This window comes from Homalodisca vitripennis, chromosome X (genome assembly GCF_021130785.1).
Source record: "Homalodisca vitripennis isolate AUS2020 chromosome X, UT_GWSS_2.1, whole genome shotgun sequence".
In the NCBI taxonomy this organism is placed as follows: domain Eukaryota; kingdom Metazoa; phylum Arthropoda; class Insecta; order Hemiptera; family Cicadellidae; genus Homalodisca; species Homalodisca vitripennis.
This window is the reverse complement of record NC_060215.1, coordinates 36,199,820-36,218,209: the sequence shown is the minus strand read 5'-3', so window position 1 is coordinate 36,218,209 and position 18,390 is coordinate 36,199,820. Positions and strand designations below refer to the sequence as shown.

Sequence of the window (18,390 nt, the reverse complement as noted above, 5' to 3'; positions counted from 1 at the left end):
CTACTTGACGGCCCTCAAAATACAACCCAATACAGCAAAAAAGGCTCAATAAAAAGTATATACCTACTACATACAGAAGCCAGACAAAGTGTATGTAACCTTCTTCAAGATAGTCCACTGTAATTCTAAGTAACCCCATTATCGAAGAGCAATCCTAGAAATTGTACTAAGTTGATGTGATCAAAACACTGATTTTTAATGGTGTTTTTATTTTATTATATTTACTTTGGAGGCTGTGCAATAGAGAAGGGAAGATTGTTTTTTTTAGTGTTTCAATACAAACCATGTTTTGAAAACAAATTTCATGCTGATCGCAAATTAAAATTGGTTCTTTCAACTGGCTCCTGATCTGTACATCATGCAACATGTAGAGAGCAGTCATCTGCATAAATCATTAAGTCACAATTTTGTCATAGCTAGATAAACATTAACGTATAGTATAAATAAAATTGAACCTAAAATTGAGCCCTGTGGAATCCTATAGCCACCAATGTGCATATTAGATTGGTGTGTTGTATATTTAACTGATAGAAAATATCTGCAGGTAAACTCTTAGTCCGTCTAATGATAAATAGAGTACTGAACCAGTGATTAAAGAATAACATAGACTGGCAATAGCGAACTTGAGTTGTAGCTATGATTCCGCTAAGAGGTGGGGATGACACTGCATGAGTCATCCACTATCGAGTACTGTCCCACTATCAGTGCTCATAAGATTCAGGTGGTTGAGACTGATGAACTTTTTTATGTCAACTAGTGTAGACAGAATTTTGTAAAAGTAGAAGAGTACATTTCTGAATTTGTTGTCTTGTCAATATTTTCTAAGCTTAATTATTAAGAATGTCTAGTATCATTAAAAATAAGCTATAGTGAAATGACCTTTAGTTTTACCCCGTAACAACAATGACTTTATAAACTTTTATACCCTTTGTTTTGGTCTAAGAATTAGGGCAAATGTCTCATTTTAAACATAATATTAATAATCATAAAACTCTTTTTATTTTTTTTTTGTTTTAGCAATAAAGTAAAGAAAAGTTAGATATTTGTCTACACAACAAATTAAATTTTACTAATTAGTGTTTGTAAGCATTTATTACATCTTTAAAATGAAATACCTTCCTTAATCATATGACTAAAAATAAGGATATAGACGTGTGTGAACATAAAAATTTGTTGTATGGGACAAAAATCAAGATGGCCACTAGTACAGCTGGCCTTAAATAAGGATAATTTTAAGTATATTTTATGAAAAAATAGAGATGGACTTGTACAACTGTCTTATTGTGATATATTTGTTTGAAAACTCTGGGAAACTGTAATTAAATCAAAGTTTGTTAATAATAATTCGATTAAGAAGGGAATTTAATAAATAATTAACATCAAAAGTATTAGAACAATGTGTTGGTAGAAATACTTTTGGAAACAATAATACTCATTTTTAACAAGACCCAGAATAAAATAGTTTTATCTTATTCATCTTTAGTACAATACATAATAAATATTTAACCGTACAACTTTTATAATAAAAAATTAGAAATCACTTAACAAAAACAATTACTTTCGAAAGGCAGTACATTAGGTAATATTAATTATTTTACAGAAAAAAAAATTTGTTTAAACACAGCAATATCTCGAATTTATGTGTTGAAAAATAAACCTATTAGAATGCTTAAACCAATATTCTGAATAAAGTTAAATATCCTTTAAAAACAGTGTTCTTGGTTTAGTTACCTATTTTTACCGTTAGTAACATTATAATATAGATAGTACATTTACAAATCTGTAAGTATTCAGGTATCAAGGTTTCAAATCTATACTTAGAGTGTATTGTATCACATGCAACATACAGCACATTTCACTCCCACTGTAAACTGTTCATAAAAAATATTGTTTCATAAAATATAGATTATTATCTAAAACCTTCTTACAGACTAAACTTACTTCACAGAAATTTTTTTTTAAGTAGCCAATTGCAGTTACATGTCTAACGTTTCAACATAAACATAGAATCTGATCATCTCCTGCAGTGTAAATTAAATGAGAATTTCCAATCTATGGTATTCGTTAGTTACTAGCTCCAACCAACTGCATACATTTTGAAACATGCTAATTAGACTCTGAGTGATGGCATCACATTTCAGTTGAGAGCAACATACCTTGAACCCTCTGATCCGTCATCATCTGTTGTTGTTGTTGGGCCTGCTGCTGCCTAAGCGCTTGAAGCTGCTTCCATTGGCGTTCCTGCTCTGCCTCCCGAACTGTCTTGGCTTGCTGGAGCTTCTCCTGCTCCTGCTTCAATGTCACCCACATTTCACTAATGTAAACTACCAACTTCCTTTCATAAATCAGTATCCTCTCAGAAAATGATGTCACAATTATGATCAATAACGCTCATTCCGAGAATTTAAAAAAACTAGTTATATGCTTGCAGTATAAAAAAATGTTTTTAGAGATTTGTGAACATTCAAATATTACATAAGCAAGTGGATAGATAGAGATTTGTTTAATTCATTTACCACTATTTGGGTATCAATTTTAAGCAATTCTAAATATTATTATGTTGTAATATCACATACTTGTACCCTTTAACTGCCAATGTCTGAATGTGTCATTTCAAGGTTGTAATTTTAAACGGTTTACAATCACAATTTACTGGTTGTTGCTGTACATTAAAAAGCTGGTTTAACAAATTCAAATAACCGCATTAATTTAATAATTTTACAATGTTCTCTGTGTCAATGAATATTTTTAATTATTCATTTCACAACAAAGGAAGGGGAAAAGGATCGAATAACTTGCGTTTGATAAAAAGGGATCCAAATCTGCCATTTAACTGCTTCTGTAATACTTGAACATAATACTTTGTTGCAATTATGGTATAAATTAATGCAAGGTTTTATTTACTATGACATAAAGGGTGTGTGGTCATAGCAATCAAGATATACGTAGGTATCCTTTATTAATTTGACTTATGAATGAAATAAAATTTCTTTAATTATTATTTAAAAACCATGCTAGTTTAAAATTATTTTAGTTATACTAATTTCATCTGATTGAACCAATATTAGTATTTTTCAGCAAATAACAGTTCCTCTATCAACAAACAATACATTTTCTTATGGTTTTATAAACATGCCATTCATTTAGTAAAATAAAAGCATAATAATACAATTTTCTAATTTCTAAAATTAGTTTAGTAATTGCACTTAGAAACCTACTATGAAACAAACATTAATTAATACTGTGTGAAAAAGTGTTAGTGCAAAATATCAAAACTACCTTAAAACATGAAACCTTTTCTGTAAGGGGTTGGATATGTTTCAAACACCACGGGTTAACTTCATGAGTGCTATTATTTTTTATTTTCCTATTAGGCTATTACAAAAATGAGTATTTCAACTTCGATACAGAATCCAATTTCAGTCAAGGAATCTTGGATTTAAATTTAAAAAACACTAAAAATCTTTAGCAGCAGCATCCATCCTGCTTGACTGAATCGTTGCCTTTTTATCTCAAAATCACGACTATATGTTTATAACAGATGTATTAAAACTTAATACAAATCTATAAAAAGCAAACAAAAAGGTATTACAGTAAAAATCCCTAATATACTAATAAAATCTTAAATCTTAACAACATTAATGCACATATTTATCTTCAGCTTCCACATAAACAATGATAACTAAAAAAAAAAAAAAAAAAAAACATTAAATAAAAGCTATTCAAGACAACATTTAATAAAACAGAAGAGTGCACCAAAACCCATGCAACAAATACCTACAAACAGAATAACATGTTAGTAGAACTTAGTTCATTGAATCAAATTTTGTTTTACATTTATATACAAAAACCAAGATGAGTTATATATATATATATATATACTACATGAAACTGTACATTATAACTATACACTAACTGGTTGAACTTTAAACTTTAAATCACAAGTAAGTAACAACATAAATAAAAATCCTACTTTGCAAAGTAATGCAAATGGTAAATTTAATAGTGAACTTCCATTACGAATATAAATGATTACAAATCAATTAATTTTAAAATTTCAGCTTAAAAATTTAAAAACAGTCCTGAACAGAATTTAATTCAATGCAAAAACTATACTATGATCACATATAGAAAGGTACAGTGCATAAACAAATATCTGAAACAAAAACATGCTGTAGATAGAGAACTGCCACCTTATATTAAAGCTTAACGAGCAGGCCAGATGCAAGGAGATGGAAGGATACAAGGTTTCATTTGGGAAGGAATGGGGAAGTAGTTTTATAGATATAGAAAAAACCAAAATAGGGAGAAAGTATCCAAAATAATAAAAACTGTAGTAGATAAGACAACCAAAACAATGTAAGGGGATGAACAAATTTTGAATCACAACTTGTAAACAAATAAATTAATTTTAAACAAATAAAAAAGTTTAAATGAGTGAATGAACCAAATTTCAATGATCGAAAGAATATTTCTCATCAAGAGTTTCAAGAACGACTCAATAAGCGTTTTTTTTCAAGATGACTATTTTTTGTCCAAGACTGATTATGTACAGAACGAAAATTAATGAATCAGAGAAAGTATCAGATACTTACGTTCATGCAAAGCCACAAAAGAACACTGCGACTGGAATCCGACTTAAAACAGAGTCCAAAACATCAATTCAATCACATCAAAAAATAAAAAACAACGGGTCTAAAAATCTGACGGAACAAAACTACAGAAATTGCCATTCACTGAACGGTCGACACCAAGAGGAACGAATCGAAATACTGCAAAGAGAGAAAAAGTAAAAGCAATGACAGCTAAAATCATCCTAAAAATCACGCGGAATTTTTTTTGTTCACTACTACATTGAGGAAACAATCGTGCGTTTTCTCACCATTGAAGGGGGTGGGTCATAAGCTTCCTGGCCTAGAGAGGGGAGAGTCCTCATGATTTCTGAGGGGGTAAGGACTCTGATGTGTTGGTCTGAGAGGGGAGAGGAACTAGGGGGGTTAGAGGGAGTCCTGGGGGGGATATCTGATGCTTCCGTCCTCACGGAAAATTGGATCTGTCTAGGAGAAGATTGAGGAGGAGATGTGGATGTGGTAGTCGATCGCTGAGTTGAGATAATTTGCAAAACATTTCTAGGCTTTGATGATTCAGTTTGGGTAGTATTTTCTGTATTGGTTTGCACTGTAGCAGAGATTACAGATCCTGAAGTCATTATGAGAGGAGGTACCGACTGAATAATTTGAACAGTGGTGGGAGGGTAGTGAATAGTTCCTCGCTCGTATTGATAAACCGTTCTGGGGGTTTCTGATGAGGAGGTGGTAGTAGGTTTTGTGGGAATCAGGTGGAAGGTGGCTCGAATAGGCTGAGGGTTGGTAGTGGGGATGAGGGGGATGTATTGTATTGTGGAAGGGTGTGAAGGAATGGTAGTGGGGAATGTCTGTGGCTCAGTGGCTACAGGAGGGAAGGCAGCTGTGGGTGGGGAAGTGTTAGAGCCTGTGGAGACGAGAGTATGAACCGGAGCTGGGGCAGAGGGAGGAGCAGGAGATTGGGCGGGAGGGTTGTGTAAGTCGCCTTCACCAGGACAGACCTCTGTTCCTTTCGGAGAACTGCTTGCAGTGACGGCTGAATTCGCAGGGGTTTCCTTCACAATCTGTTAAACACACATGTACGCTACTACCCGACCTTAATAGTTTACCTCAAGTATTCCCATTGGTATACAGTTTTTCCAGATTTATTTCCTTGAGGTAAACTATTTTTGGTCATACTATGAACAACTGTGCATAACTAAGGCAGTCAGTGATACAACGTAATAACTTTGATAGTATCTAAAAAAATGGCTCATAAATGTACATATTTCATACAGATTGGAAAATCTAAAGGAAATAACAATTACATGTAGCAATAAAAACTAGTTTGAATTTAGTAATATATTTTCAATTAACGTTTACAGAATTTCTTTTGGTAACCTAGAATATAAAATGGTGGTAAAGAAATTTTACGAACACCTGAAATTATTAATGATTAAATATTTCATTGTCAATAATGAAACGTAGATAGCAGTTTTCCGTTATTATTAAGATCAAATTATACTCACTTGAAATGTTTTACCATAGGTTTAAAAAAGATTTTGATAATTTCAGGATTGTGATAAGAAATTGGATATAAACACGCATACTTGACATACTTGAAAATATTGTTTATATCAACGTAATTGAGCACTTTTTTTATATATAACAATAACTTATTTTCTCATTGAATGCCTTATACTTGGATTAGTGACACACACAAAATCATCTTTTGCCCACAACTTTTACACCCTATTAAACAAAAATGCATAGTATTTTAGCTTCATAAATTATTTTATCTCTATAGTACATAAATTTAATTTACTAAAGGCAAAAGTTGTGAACAAAAAAAAACATTGAAGAACAGAATGTTTTGCTCTGTTAATAGTATTGAAATGTATTGACGAATTAAGAAGTTTTTGGACATGATTTTAGAAGATCAATTATTATATCCTTTCCAGACAATAAATTTTGTTCTGGGTTAATCTTTGTTTTAATCTTTATGCAAATAAAGTATTTTTTAATACAAAAATAATGTCCTGGGTAAGTTTATTGACAGGCTCTTACCCTCTCTTCTACAAGAAGTCTAAGCATAAGGAGCCACGTATAAACAATAACTGTACTTGTAATTTATTATGTTCCACTATCATGAGTTTATTAAGCCCTGTTAACAAACTCAACCTTGTAAAACTCAACTCCTGATTATCTACAATTAGATAAAACCCTGATGCAAAGTGTAGATGTAGCAGTTCAGTACGTTATAAGCAGTACAAAGTACTTACTCTAAGGTTAACGAAATAGTTCAATTAAAAATAGGCTGTTTTGCAGTAATTAACCCAAAACATTAATTCTGGGCAGAATTTAAGAAGGACAATGGATTAAATTACATTCAATAAATCAAAAATATGATTTTGGTTATTTTGTGTACTGTGTACCAGAGAACTGCTAAAATTTAAGATATTATGACAATACAAATAATGAGAGTTGTGCTCACTTTAGGGGCCAAAACCAATTAAGGTATCCTTGCCTGAAAGGTTAGGTCCAGAATAAATGAGAAACTTGCAGGACTACTTTTTTTACTGAGTGAAGGGGTTTAAACTTTTTGGGTGGGTTTATAATTGAATAACTAATAACACATTTTTAATCACAATTTTTAATATATATCAAATTATATCAATTGACTGATTCTTAGAAAAACAACTGCTTACTGGCAAAAGTGGATTCCTCAGCATCAATTCTCATTAGTTCTACTAGAGCAATATAACCAGAAAGGATGCAGTGTAGCAATAAAATAATGAAAGATGCAGCAAAGTTTCCAAAGAATACAAAATAGCTGCAGTAACAACCTAACACTGAATTAACACAACTTGGCAAAGCACAAATGACCCTGACAAAATCAAATACTTTCTTGATGTACTATGAGTCATCACGGCATAAAGAAACGACTTGGAAATAAATATTTAATGAATCACACCACATGTGACTCATTTAATTTTATTTGCAACTCACGTCCTGTTCTAGCACTATGCACCCATTGCATAATCATGCTATGCAAAAAATAACATGAATAAAGGGGAGACAAATCAAGCAAACCAGATAGTGAAAGAAATACGGAGAAGGCAAAACATCAGCAATGCTGCACAGAGCTGTTGTAGGGAAAACTTATACTGTGCAACATCTATTTACCAAATATTTTGATACATATTTTATTTCGTGCTTGTCGTGTTTGGTTTACTGTGACAATTTTTAAATATTTTCGCATGGTAATTTTTGTAACAACTTGTGTTATTGAACTTTTTTAAAGCAAACTAGCCTGATATCACTCAACTCAATGAGTAATAATTTATTAGTACTAAACGTACTATATTATTGCCTATTTTTGCTAATATCGACATCACAATTTTTTATACTATTTGTAATCGTTGGTCACTACCAGGGCTATTCTATATATTGCTTCTGCCAAAACAAAATTACAAAATTTAATGAGCTCAATTTTTGTTTAGAAAATGTTTATACCTGTATGTAATGAACAATGATCGATTAAAACTTTTCTATGCATATTTTTCATACCCAGATGTAAAATGAGATAATGTCCAATTGTGTGAAATTTTAATTAATGTACAAGAAACCACTGTATTCTTACTTGTCACTAGTAATTTTTTTTATTGAAAGAGCATACATTATTCTGCACTTCAAGCAAAAGCAGCCATTAAACAAAGACAAAGCAACATATACTGATATTACTGACTAGAGTAAAATAAGTGCTAATATCGTGGACACAAGTGCAACCCCCCAGTGCTCAAGCAGTAACCACATATATGTGTCTCAATCACTCAATCAACATGTGACTCAATCACACAACAAAATGTGATTCACTTAGTGGTCTAGACTCTTGGGGATTGTTTGTGCAATATGTGTGTAGAATTTCATAATTTAAGATTTGATATTGTTGAAAATTAATGAAATTAGTTATTTGTTATAAGAACAAGTTTTATAACATATAAAAACATAACGTATAAAAAAATACTACTCAATAATTAGGAAGTAATTAAATTAATTATTATTTTGCTGTTCTAAAATCCACATTACTGTTATATGTGTATATATATATATATATATATATATATATATATATATATGTATATATATATTTATATTCAGTTCGTGTTTGTTTAACAAACTGAATAATAACTAAATGACTAACATATACACGACTAGTTATAGGCACTTCCCATTACAATTTATTTTGCAATACATAAATTATTAAGAGAAATTATATTCTTCCCAATTATTAACATTTAAATCTACTGAATAATGCTGAAACTCAAAACAAATGTTTTGTAAAAAATTTTAATTTTTATCAACAAATCAAATGATTTATTTATTTATTTATTTATTTACCGATTAATAAGATTTCAGATTTTGCTGATTATAACTTATGATCATTTTTACTTATCTAATAGCTCCATACTAAATAGTGGGTGACAATATGGTAACTTTGGAAAATAACCTCTTATATTTAAAATAATTGAATGGTAAAACTTCAAAACTAAGATTCAAATAGTAAAACATTTTAAAATTGTATTTAGCATGTAAAATTATTTACTGGCAGAAAACTATAGCTAACTAACAATAAATTTGCCATACTATTATAACAAAAGTGTGAAAATTTAAGCTTCTATAAATATTTAAACTTACCTGAGTTTTCTTAATCCTTAGATTCGTCTTATTCTCTCTAGCTTGTTGAAGATAGGGTAACCTTTGCTCTTGGGTTAAACTTCGCCATGCCTTTAATATATGCTTGAAGCGATCACCAAAGGCTACAATAAAACCAAATATTTTATAAACTAGCACCAATTCATAAAGGTATAGATAAATATAAATAAAACTAAACAAGACCTTTTGCCTCACCAGCCAAAATATTAAGACAGAAATCCATCTTCCGATGGTAACTTTGAAATTTCTTCTAGCCTAGGCTATATAATACTCTAGTCTCTAGGATCTTTGCCTGTGTTCACCAGGTCCCTTGAGTCTCTGAGGTCTCTGAGGCTAGTTATCCCCTAAATAATCATGGTCTTACTACCTAGTGACTAGTAGGTTCACTAAGCTTTAGCTCCACCTAGACAGTACATTACCTCTGAAGCAAGTTAACCCTTATAAGTCCATGGTCTTCACTACCCTAAAATAATAATAAAAATTAAATATTTTTATAGAATATTCACAGAGAAACCCCTTATTTCCACTCTAAGACAAATCACAAAACAAATCCATAATCTCTAATACTCTAAATCAAAAATGAATATTCCTCTAGAATATGCTCAGGGAAATTCCTTCATCCCCTCTGAGTCAATTTAACCAATAAAAGTCCATACTCTCTACTACCCTAAACAAATAAAAAAAATATATTTCTCAACAATATGCAGAAGGAAATTACTTTTTCACACTATGAAGCAATTTACAAAAACATTCCATGATCTTTACTACATTAAATAAACAATACAAAAATAAATATTACTCTATAACAAAAATAGAGAAACCCTTTTTCCACTAAGGTAATTTACAAAAAACATTCCATGAGCTTTACTACATTAAATAAACAATATAAAATTAAATATTCCTCTAGAATAAGCAAAGAGAAATCATTTTTCCTCTCCGAGACAAGCGATCTCTATTATTACCCTAAATAAAAAATAAAGAAATCAATATTCGTCTATAATACGCACAGGGAAATTCCTTTTTCCACTCTGGATGCATAATATTTGCATACAGAATAGCAGCAATGGTTGAGGCAGGGCCCAATGTCTCATCTGCTTCCATGCAGAGTAGATTCTGTTGTGTGAACTCCACTTGCTCCTCTCCCCAGACTGGAACCTCTTGGAATACTGGACTGAACTGAGGGCTGCCGGTAAACAAATAGTACAACCATTAGAGGAGTTCAGAAACAGCCAAAATATTCTCTCTTTCAGTTGTAACTTCACTACAAAAACTAATGAAATGAACTTAAGCATATTGTGAGTATGGATCATATAGTGAATTCTGACCTACATAGTAGAAGGTAATCTTCCACCTGTAATTTTATATTACAACTTGTTTCATTAGCATCATGTATAAGCAAGAGTTACACTTTAAACAGCAACATGAACAACTGAATCAAAAATTGCTTGCTTTATATACAAAACTTTTTTCTTTGTTTATTGATACCACTGAATTAATCTAAGAAATTATTATAACAGTTTTGAGGACATACCTGCTATACTCAGAATGATAAGGAGAAGCTCCTGGAAAGGTAATTGGAGAAGACATGCTGGGATGCGGCATTGCAGGCCTGCTCTGGATAACTGCAATCACAGTAAAGTGTGTTTCTATTACGATTCCATTACATTATCCCATTTCTTTCATTTCTTTGACATTAAACATTTTAATTATTCCCTTATTTTCAATATCTAAACGGTTTCTTAGAAGTACGACACATATGTGTACAACGTTCCTGGTAAATCAGTTTTGTAGTTTTGGAAATTTCACAATTTTGAGTCAGCCAGTGATATCTGGCTTTAATGTATGTAGAAGATGGTTAAGAATAAGGTGATTTTATAAATAGTTTTTTAATGAAAAGTTGGAAAACAATCTAACTTGCTACAATGTTGTCATCAGACTACAGTACTAAGGCTTGTTTCTACCTACCAGATGGTGTCGGAGGTGGAGGGCCAGGCTGGATGAGGTTGGTTGCCGGCTGTGTGTATTCTGTGCTTGGTTGGCTATCATCTGTCAACACTCCTTTGAATATCTCTTCAACATCCTTGCAATCCATATTGGGCAATCCTACAAAACCACGATTTATACAGAAACAAAATCATTTATTACCAATTTTTATTAAAAAATTTTATATAGGAAATATCTAGTAAAATTATCATTAAGGCATACACATGAAAATTTTCAAATTTAAAACAAGTTTTTAACATTCAAGTGTTCAACATTAACAAATAGTCAACACATTGCAATAAAATTGAGTTATAAATCAACATACCTGTCTGGCGTACCATGTTGACAAGGTTGAAATGAGGGCCCAGGATATCACTGAGCTCATCTTTGCTAGAGGTGGTAGCTGCGCCCCTCCCATCATTCATTGTTGACTCTGTAAAACATAAGTTCTCGTTAGAACAGTGTGTCATTGTCATACATATTTTTACTTCATATTTTTTTATTGTAACGAATCTAGAATTACATTAATATTGTCACAAAATGTATTATTCAGTTCGGATCCAATTAAATGTGATCTTCACTATTCTATTTAATATTTTATGAAAACATGAATTTTGAAGAAGATGAAATGAAATATGTTTACTATCAAATTTCTCTACGATGATTTGTAACAATGTTACAGTTAACATTTGATTTATCGTTGTAAAATGTCCTTTCAGTAAGGACCAAAAACTAGTAATAAAAATCTGAAATACAAACATTAATTTTTTTAATATAAAATATTAAAATATCATAAAAATATAAGTTTCAAAAAATATAATTAATAAACATAAAAATTTCTAAAAAGACTTTGATCTAACTACAAATTGTAGTTTTAATCATATTGTATGCTAATCCTCTACTTAAAGTAAACTTCTCTATAATCATTCTGGGCAAAAATTTCAGTTAACACCTATATAACAGTTCAAACTCAGCTATATTTTACTAAGAAATAAGAAAAACATAAATTTTCTTGAAAATGACATAATATATGGTACTCTTTGGAGAGAATTAAATTTTGAAAAGACTAAAACTCCAAATTCCAAATATTAAGAAACCGATACTTAAATGCGAATATTGGGGGTTGACATTCTCTTTGACGCATCACTGGTGAGAACATTCCCACTGGTTTCAGCACTAGATTTCCCAGAGATTGAAAAATATTCTACCTCTTAAGACTAACCTGTCATGAGATTTTCTTCACTCTTGATGTCTCCATCTGTCTCAGTCATGATAGTGTTGACGAGATCAGTATCCAACAAGTTGTCAGGTAGACGAAGGATGTCCTTTAGAGCTTCAGCATCGCTTCCTGAATCTTCCTCCTGGAACCACACAACCTTCTTACCACACATCACTTAAAGTTGTCAATTTACACATATGTGGTATCATGTTCTGTGTCAACAGTAATGTACTATATATAGTACCTATCAAACATAATTAATAAATAACCACTCTTGGTAATAACTTTTGTATAATGTGCATGTAAAAGTTTGCTTTTTATTTAATAACAAATATCTAGCAAAAGTTCATATAAATGAGTACTGGGAATTTCTGCTGTGTATTATATTATTTATATTTTATATATATATATATATATACAAAACCAAAAACTGTAATACTTGACGCCATTACTATTATCCGAGATCATATCAATAGTTATGTCTAATGACTAAACTGCAAATCCAAAATAAATGTACACATTACACTCACTTCACACTCATAACCATAATCATAGCATTTACATCTGATGATGATTAAATTTATAACTTTAATAAGAATACTGACCATTACTTGATTTTATCATATCAGTATAAATAAAAATAATTTTCAGTTAGAAATCCTAAATGAAATTCAACCATTTCTAGTTGGGATTACACTTTTCTATGTAGATTACATAGAAGTCTTCTCTTAGACTTAACCTTTAGCTCATTTCATTCTTTAACTTTCCTTATTAATCAAACTTGTTAACACATTCACTGCGGGTGACGAGCATGCTTGACATGCGAAAATGGCGTGCCGGGCGGTGGACAAGTGAGCTCGGCATACGGCAGCTGCTTTCATATTGCCTCAGTCTGAGCTAAGCAGTTGCCCGGGAAGGCTGTAACACTCATAGCGGGGCGTGCCTGTTTCGGTGAGTCAGTTGATGCGATTCGTCGCCGGTTCACCATTTTCGTTTGTTGTGTATGCTTTGCGATATTGTGTGAGTGGATTATAGTGTCTGTTGACTGTGTAAGTGTATATACTCATAATGGTGGAAGATGATAATGTTATTGACGATAATTTTTCATCTGATGAAGAAAATGAGTCGCAATGAAATGCACTTTCTTCAGGTTGTTGTAGTAAATTCTTTTTACCTGTACAATATGTACAACTCAGATAGACTGTCCCTGTATGACTTCCGAGTTCGTGTTCTTGAAGACCTGCTCCCTCCAAAGGAAGTCCACTGACGCGCAATAGCATGCATCGTCTCTCCAAACTAACGAACCGCAAAGGAAGGCAAGCGTAAGGAAACAGTGTACTATTGTGCTGTGTGCCCTTACGAACCAGGTCTGTGTGAACTAAGTTGCTTTGATAAGTATCACGAGGACAAATAAGTAGTTTTTAGTCTTTGGCGGTGGGTGGGGATGTATATAGTTTTTTTTACTCGGGGAGGGGTGAGTATTAACTGTTTTTAATGTTGTATATTTTTCAAACTAATATGTAATATATACGTGTATTTAATGTACTATTTACGTGTCATTCATGCACTATATACATGTAATTCGTGAGAGTTTGTGCCGAAACCTAGTGCGCTGCGAGCACATACAACACTGGGACCGGCACCCGATGCGGATGACGAGCAGACTCGGCACGGACATGACATCACCTGTTCCGGCCAACGAAGCTTCCAGGATACCTTGGACAACCCTTTCGGCTATCCTGACTCCCTTTTGGGTAAGTAAAAAACAAAAAAATTCCCGCATTTTCTGTCGCTGGTAATTTTGTCATCCGCAGTGAATGTGTTAAAGAAAAGTAGGGCAGAATGCAGTAATTGAATGTTTTAAAATAATCTAAAATATTACAAAACAAAATTTGGATGTACACAAAATGTTATTTATGGTCTTCTAGTTTGAAAAGTATGAATTTATCCAACAATTCAACCTCTTATTCTTATATACCAACACACCATTCATTTGTTCTACAAAAAGGCAAAAGTAATCAAATGATAAAACACAATAATCAAATGTTTATAAGTTAAGGATTTCATCTATCTACATTTCAACAGAGTGGAAAAAATGGAGTGACTATTTATAATTAAATTAATTGGACATTTTTCTATTAATTTATGACCAACCTTATGTGATGCAGCTTTTTCTGTGGTTTTCTTCTCTTGCTCTTCTTGTTTTACTTTCATCTGATCCAAGACCTTGAGTTCATCTTGTGACAGTGTAATTGTTTTATCAGTGGAGACCTTATCTTCTGCCTCGTCACTACTGCTATTGAGATCTTGTCCAGTAGTTTTGCTGGTATCCAACAAGTCTCGACCAAAGAATGCTTCCTGAAATAACAGTTACATATACATGTTATTTTATCAATTCTTGAAAAAATCTTTCAATACATACTTTTGAAATTAGTTAATGCTTTTCCATAGTGAGCATTAAACAATTAGTGAACCTTTAGTTTCTTATTTTATAACACATTTTCACAATGCAGGACATGTATGAGAGGTCTAGATACTTAAATTCATTTTCTTAGAGGCACCAATTTCAATAAGCTGAGTCTTTACAATACATTAAAAATTTAAAGGAAAAGGAAAAAATTCTGAACCAATCAATTTTTTATATTCTTAGTTCACAATTTACAAACATACTATGCTTTGTCATATTTTTATAACAATTTGAAATAAAAGCAATTTACTTGAACATATAAGTTTGATTTGAAATTATTTGGAACCTTTCTTAAGATAACTAAGTAGATACTAAGTGAATGGTTGAATGTGATACATGAATGGTTCACAATTCTAATAGTCTGCAAATAAACGAAAACAGAATAACAGTTAATTCATTTTAAAACACTTCAAAATAAAACTATTTCAGCCTAGCAATTTGTAATCATTTTTTTTTTTTTTTTTTTTTTTTTATTAGGTAGAATTCATTACTAGCAATTTTTAAAGGTTTTACATGATATATATATTAGCAAAATACACAAAGCTTTTGCATTAGAAACCATCATTACGCATAGTTATATTATAATGCACGGCATAGAGATCTGCTCCCAATTCCAATTCATAGTATAAACTTTTACATGACAATACATAGTCCAAATCAAGCAAATGCCATTTTAATTGAGCAATGATTGAGCACTTTAATCCTGTACCATAATCTTCTAAAAATGTATCACTTAAAGAATCTTCAAATAAAATTAAGAGCCTTCTCTTAGTTAAGGCCTATTATTCAGTAAATTAATATTTTGTAGATCCAGCCAGTTTTCTAAATTTTGTTATATCTTTAATTGATTATTTTAATGATATTTTAATTATATGTTTTAATAGTTTTAAATTATTTAAGTTAGTAGTTATTTAGTTGGTAAGTTTATATTACATGAGACACCCATTTTTAATTACAATCTGTGATAATGTATAAATATTGTGTGCTAATAGATCAATTATGAAGACACTAACTTGGAGGTAAGAAGGGTAGTTTTCGGCCAGCTTGTTTTTTGGTTTCCGTCTCTGAGGCTTTCTCCTGGGTTTGTCCTCCATCATCATGGTTGGAGGCTCTGTCATGGTCTCTCCATCACAAATTTCCTCACGGTCCTTGCATCTTGTCTGGCGTAGTCTTGCATTAAACCCTCCGATACCTGTAAAAATTGTGTTTCAGTTATTGTTTGTACATTTTAGTATTCAGGATATTAATGTTTCTACTAAAGCCTTGAACCTTTGAATTTGTTTTCTTAGAGAAAATATTTAGATGTAGCCTCGAAATGAAAATATTATATAACAGATAAGTAAAAATTATTACCTAGCTTCTGAAGGTTACGAACTCTTTTTCTACGCAATACCATGGCCCCAGATTCGGTGGTATAGATAGTGAAGCCCTCAGGAGGCTCAGGAGGCCTTCCATCAGCTCTGGGGAACACTGGCATCCCCTCTCGGTAAACCTTCTCCTCCACTGTGTCTTCGTCTGGATCATTGCAATCGTCTGCTGAAACATCCATTCACAGGTTGTTTACTTGCAATGTATTTCTATAAGTTTAAACCTTCCCATGCCGTTGACGGATATATTCCAATGATAGACTTTGACCAAACCGCCTAACACGATTATATCCAAAATTATACATTGTGTCTATTGGAGAATTTTTAGTTAACAAAAACCTTGGGAAGGCAGATACACACTCATGCTTATCGCGGTTGGCTAGGAAGTATTTTTAGACAACCTACATTTTGCAGCAAAGGGAGAATGGCACCCTCTATCTAGCTGTGTCCACCTGCTTATCTGTTTTGGCCCTACAAAGCCATAATCAAATATATCCATTATCTACCCAGATGATAAGATCATAGACCTTATCTAATAATTAGTAGTTTATATTTATTATTTTTTAGTTTTATTAAATTGTACCATGAATTTGAATTTATATTAAATTAATTAATTTGGATGGTAAATAGTTATACTTAGATTTTTATCAATAAATGTGCTAATTTTGATTAAAATGCCCTTTTTGATATTTTTTGCATTTACCTCTTATAGAATATTTATAATAAAAATGAGCTTTGAACTAACTGAAAAATATGTTTTATAAATGTCTAGGCGTTAAAGGAAAATTATAGAATTCATTAGCAGCGTGCAAAGGGTTAAGACATGCCCACACCGTTCTGATTTTGTCTAAGTAAAGGAGAACTTCTATTACATTACAAGAATACTATATACACCAATATATACCAATATCAGGCAGTCTTCAACACTTGAAACCATGTTCACTGCTGCGATCACTGTTCAGTGTGATCAAACAATCTTTGGCAATGTACACTATTTATTGTGTCCTACCTATCACCTGACAGACTTTGATGTGAGCTGTACACAACATGTTCCATTGTACCAGTGAAATTACTATGTTTCACCGTAAATACAAGGTGTTGTTACTGTGAATTTTTATGTTATATTAGTTACTGTGGTTAAGATTTTTGTACACAGCAGCAGCAACACAAGCATTTGGCTATAATAATAACCAAATTACGAGGTACTAATGTTGCCTCTAAGCAACCAAGTTTGAAAATTGATTTTACAAAAAAATTATATAGAATCGTGAACTATAAAAATCAGTAATTAAAAAATTCACAATGAAGCATGACTTGTTTATAATTGTTGTGTTTGCCTTTTGGAAAACAAAATAGTACATTGTATACAAGACATAAAACATTGCTATTGCTGAATTCACTTACATTTGGACCACCACAGTTATCGTGTAAAAGTTTCAAATCAAAATCTAATTGTTACAAATCAATTCGACTCACTTGCAATACAATGTTATGAGGAGAGACAAAAATTAAACAGTTGAATCTGATGACAAGGAGTTGCTTGTGAACTGTTACCAGTTAAACTTGATGTTCGTGAGGAATGGGTGAGTGTAAGAGAGACAGAAGTAATGGCTGTAGATAACAAAGATAAGAGCTAATATGTTCTGGGTGGATAAAATTTCTCTTATGGATACTAGAAAATAAAAACAATGTAACATAATAATTATTATATAATGCTTATTTATTATCAAACACATCATTACAGACTTAAACTTTCTTAAATAAAAAAATTAAGTATCTTGAATTCTAAGATTATTTAAAAATAAATATTAAGTACTTACAGTGTTGTACTAGAGGAATTGTTTTTTAACCACCCATATGATATTGTTTGTTATTTAAATATTCAAACACCAAAAAGTATTATCAGTAAAAGTATTATCAGTAATTTGGCAGATTGCTTAAATCTATTTGCATTTAAAAAAGCTATAATAAGTAATAGTTTGTGGCTAGCAAATCCCTATTAGCCATCTACTACTATGTGAAAACTACATTCAGTCATATAGTTCATTGTACAGTATTTTAAACCTAAATAATTAA

The 18,390-nt window shown here is 31.6% G+C and overlaps 1 protein-coding gene across 10 annotated transcripts in view; it reads right to left on the bottom strand.

Annotated features, from left to right (window-relative positions):
* The window catches only part of LOC124368903 (histone-lysine N-methyltransferase 2C-like), a 164,358-nt gene that overhangs the window by 99,231 nt on the left and 46,737 nt on the right, over window positions 1–18,390 (bottom strand). For 6 of the 10 annotated variants that reach the window (XM_046826421.1, XM_046826420.1, XM_046826425.1 and 3 more), the window contains 11 exons: window positions 16,301–16,483; window positions 15,961–16,139; window positions 14,635–14,838; window positions 12,484–12,622; window positions 11,587–11,694; window positions 11,244–11,381; window positions 10,810–10,900; window positions 10,286–10,461; window positions 9,261–9,382; window positions 5,585–5,647; window positions 2,157–2,292 (listed from right to left, as the gene is read on the bottom strand). In XM_046826421.1, coding sequence (XP_046682377.1) covers window positions 2,157–2,292; window positions 5,585–5,647; window positions 9,261–9,382; window positions 10,286–10,461; window positions 10,810–10,900; window positions 11,244–11,381; window positions 11,587–11,694; window positions 12,484–12,622; window positions 14,635–14,838; window positions 15,961–16,139; window positions 16,301–16,483 — 1,539 coding nt within the window. The remainder of the gene's footprint in view (window positions 1–2,156; window positions 2,293–5,584; window positions 5,648–9,260; window positions 9,383–10,285; window positions 10,462–10,809; window positions 10,901–11,243; window positions 11,382–11,586; window positions 11,695–12,483; window positions 12,623–14,634; window positions 14,839–15,960; window positions 16,140–16,300; window positions 16,484–18,390) is intronic. The other 4 variants (XM_046826422.1, XM_046826423.1, XM_046826427.1 and 1 more) reach the window with 4 other exon arrangements.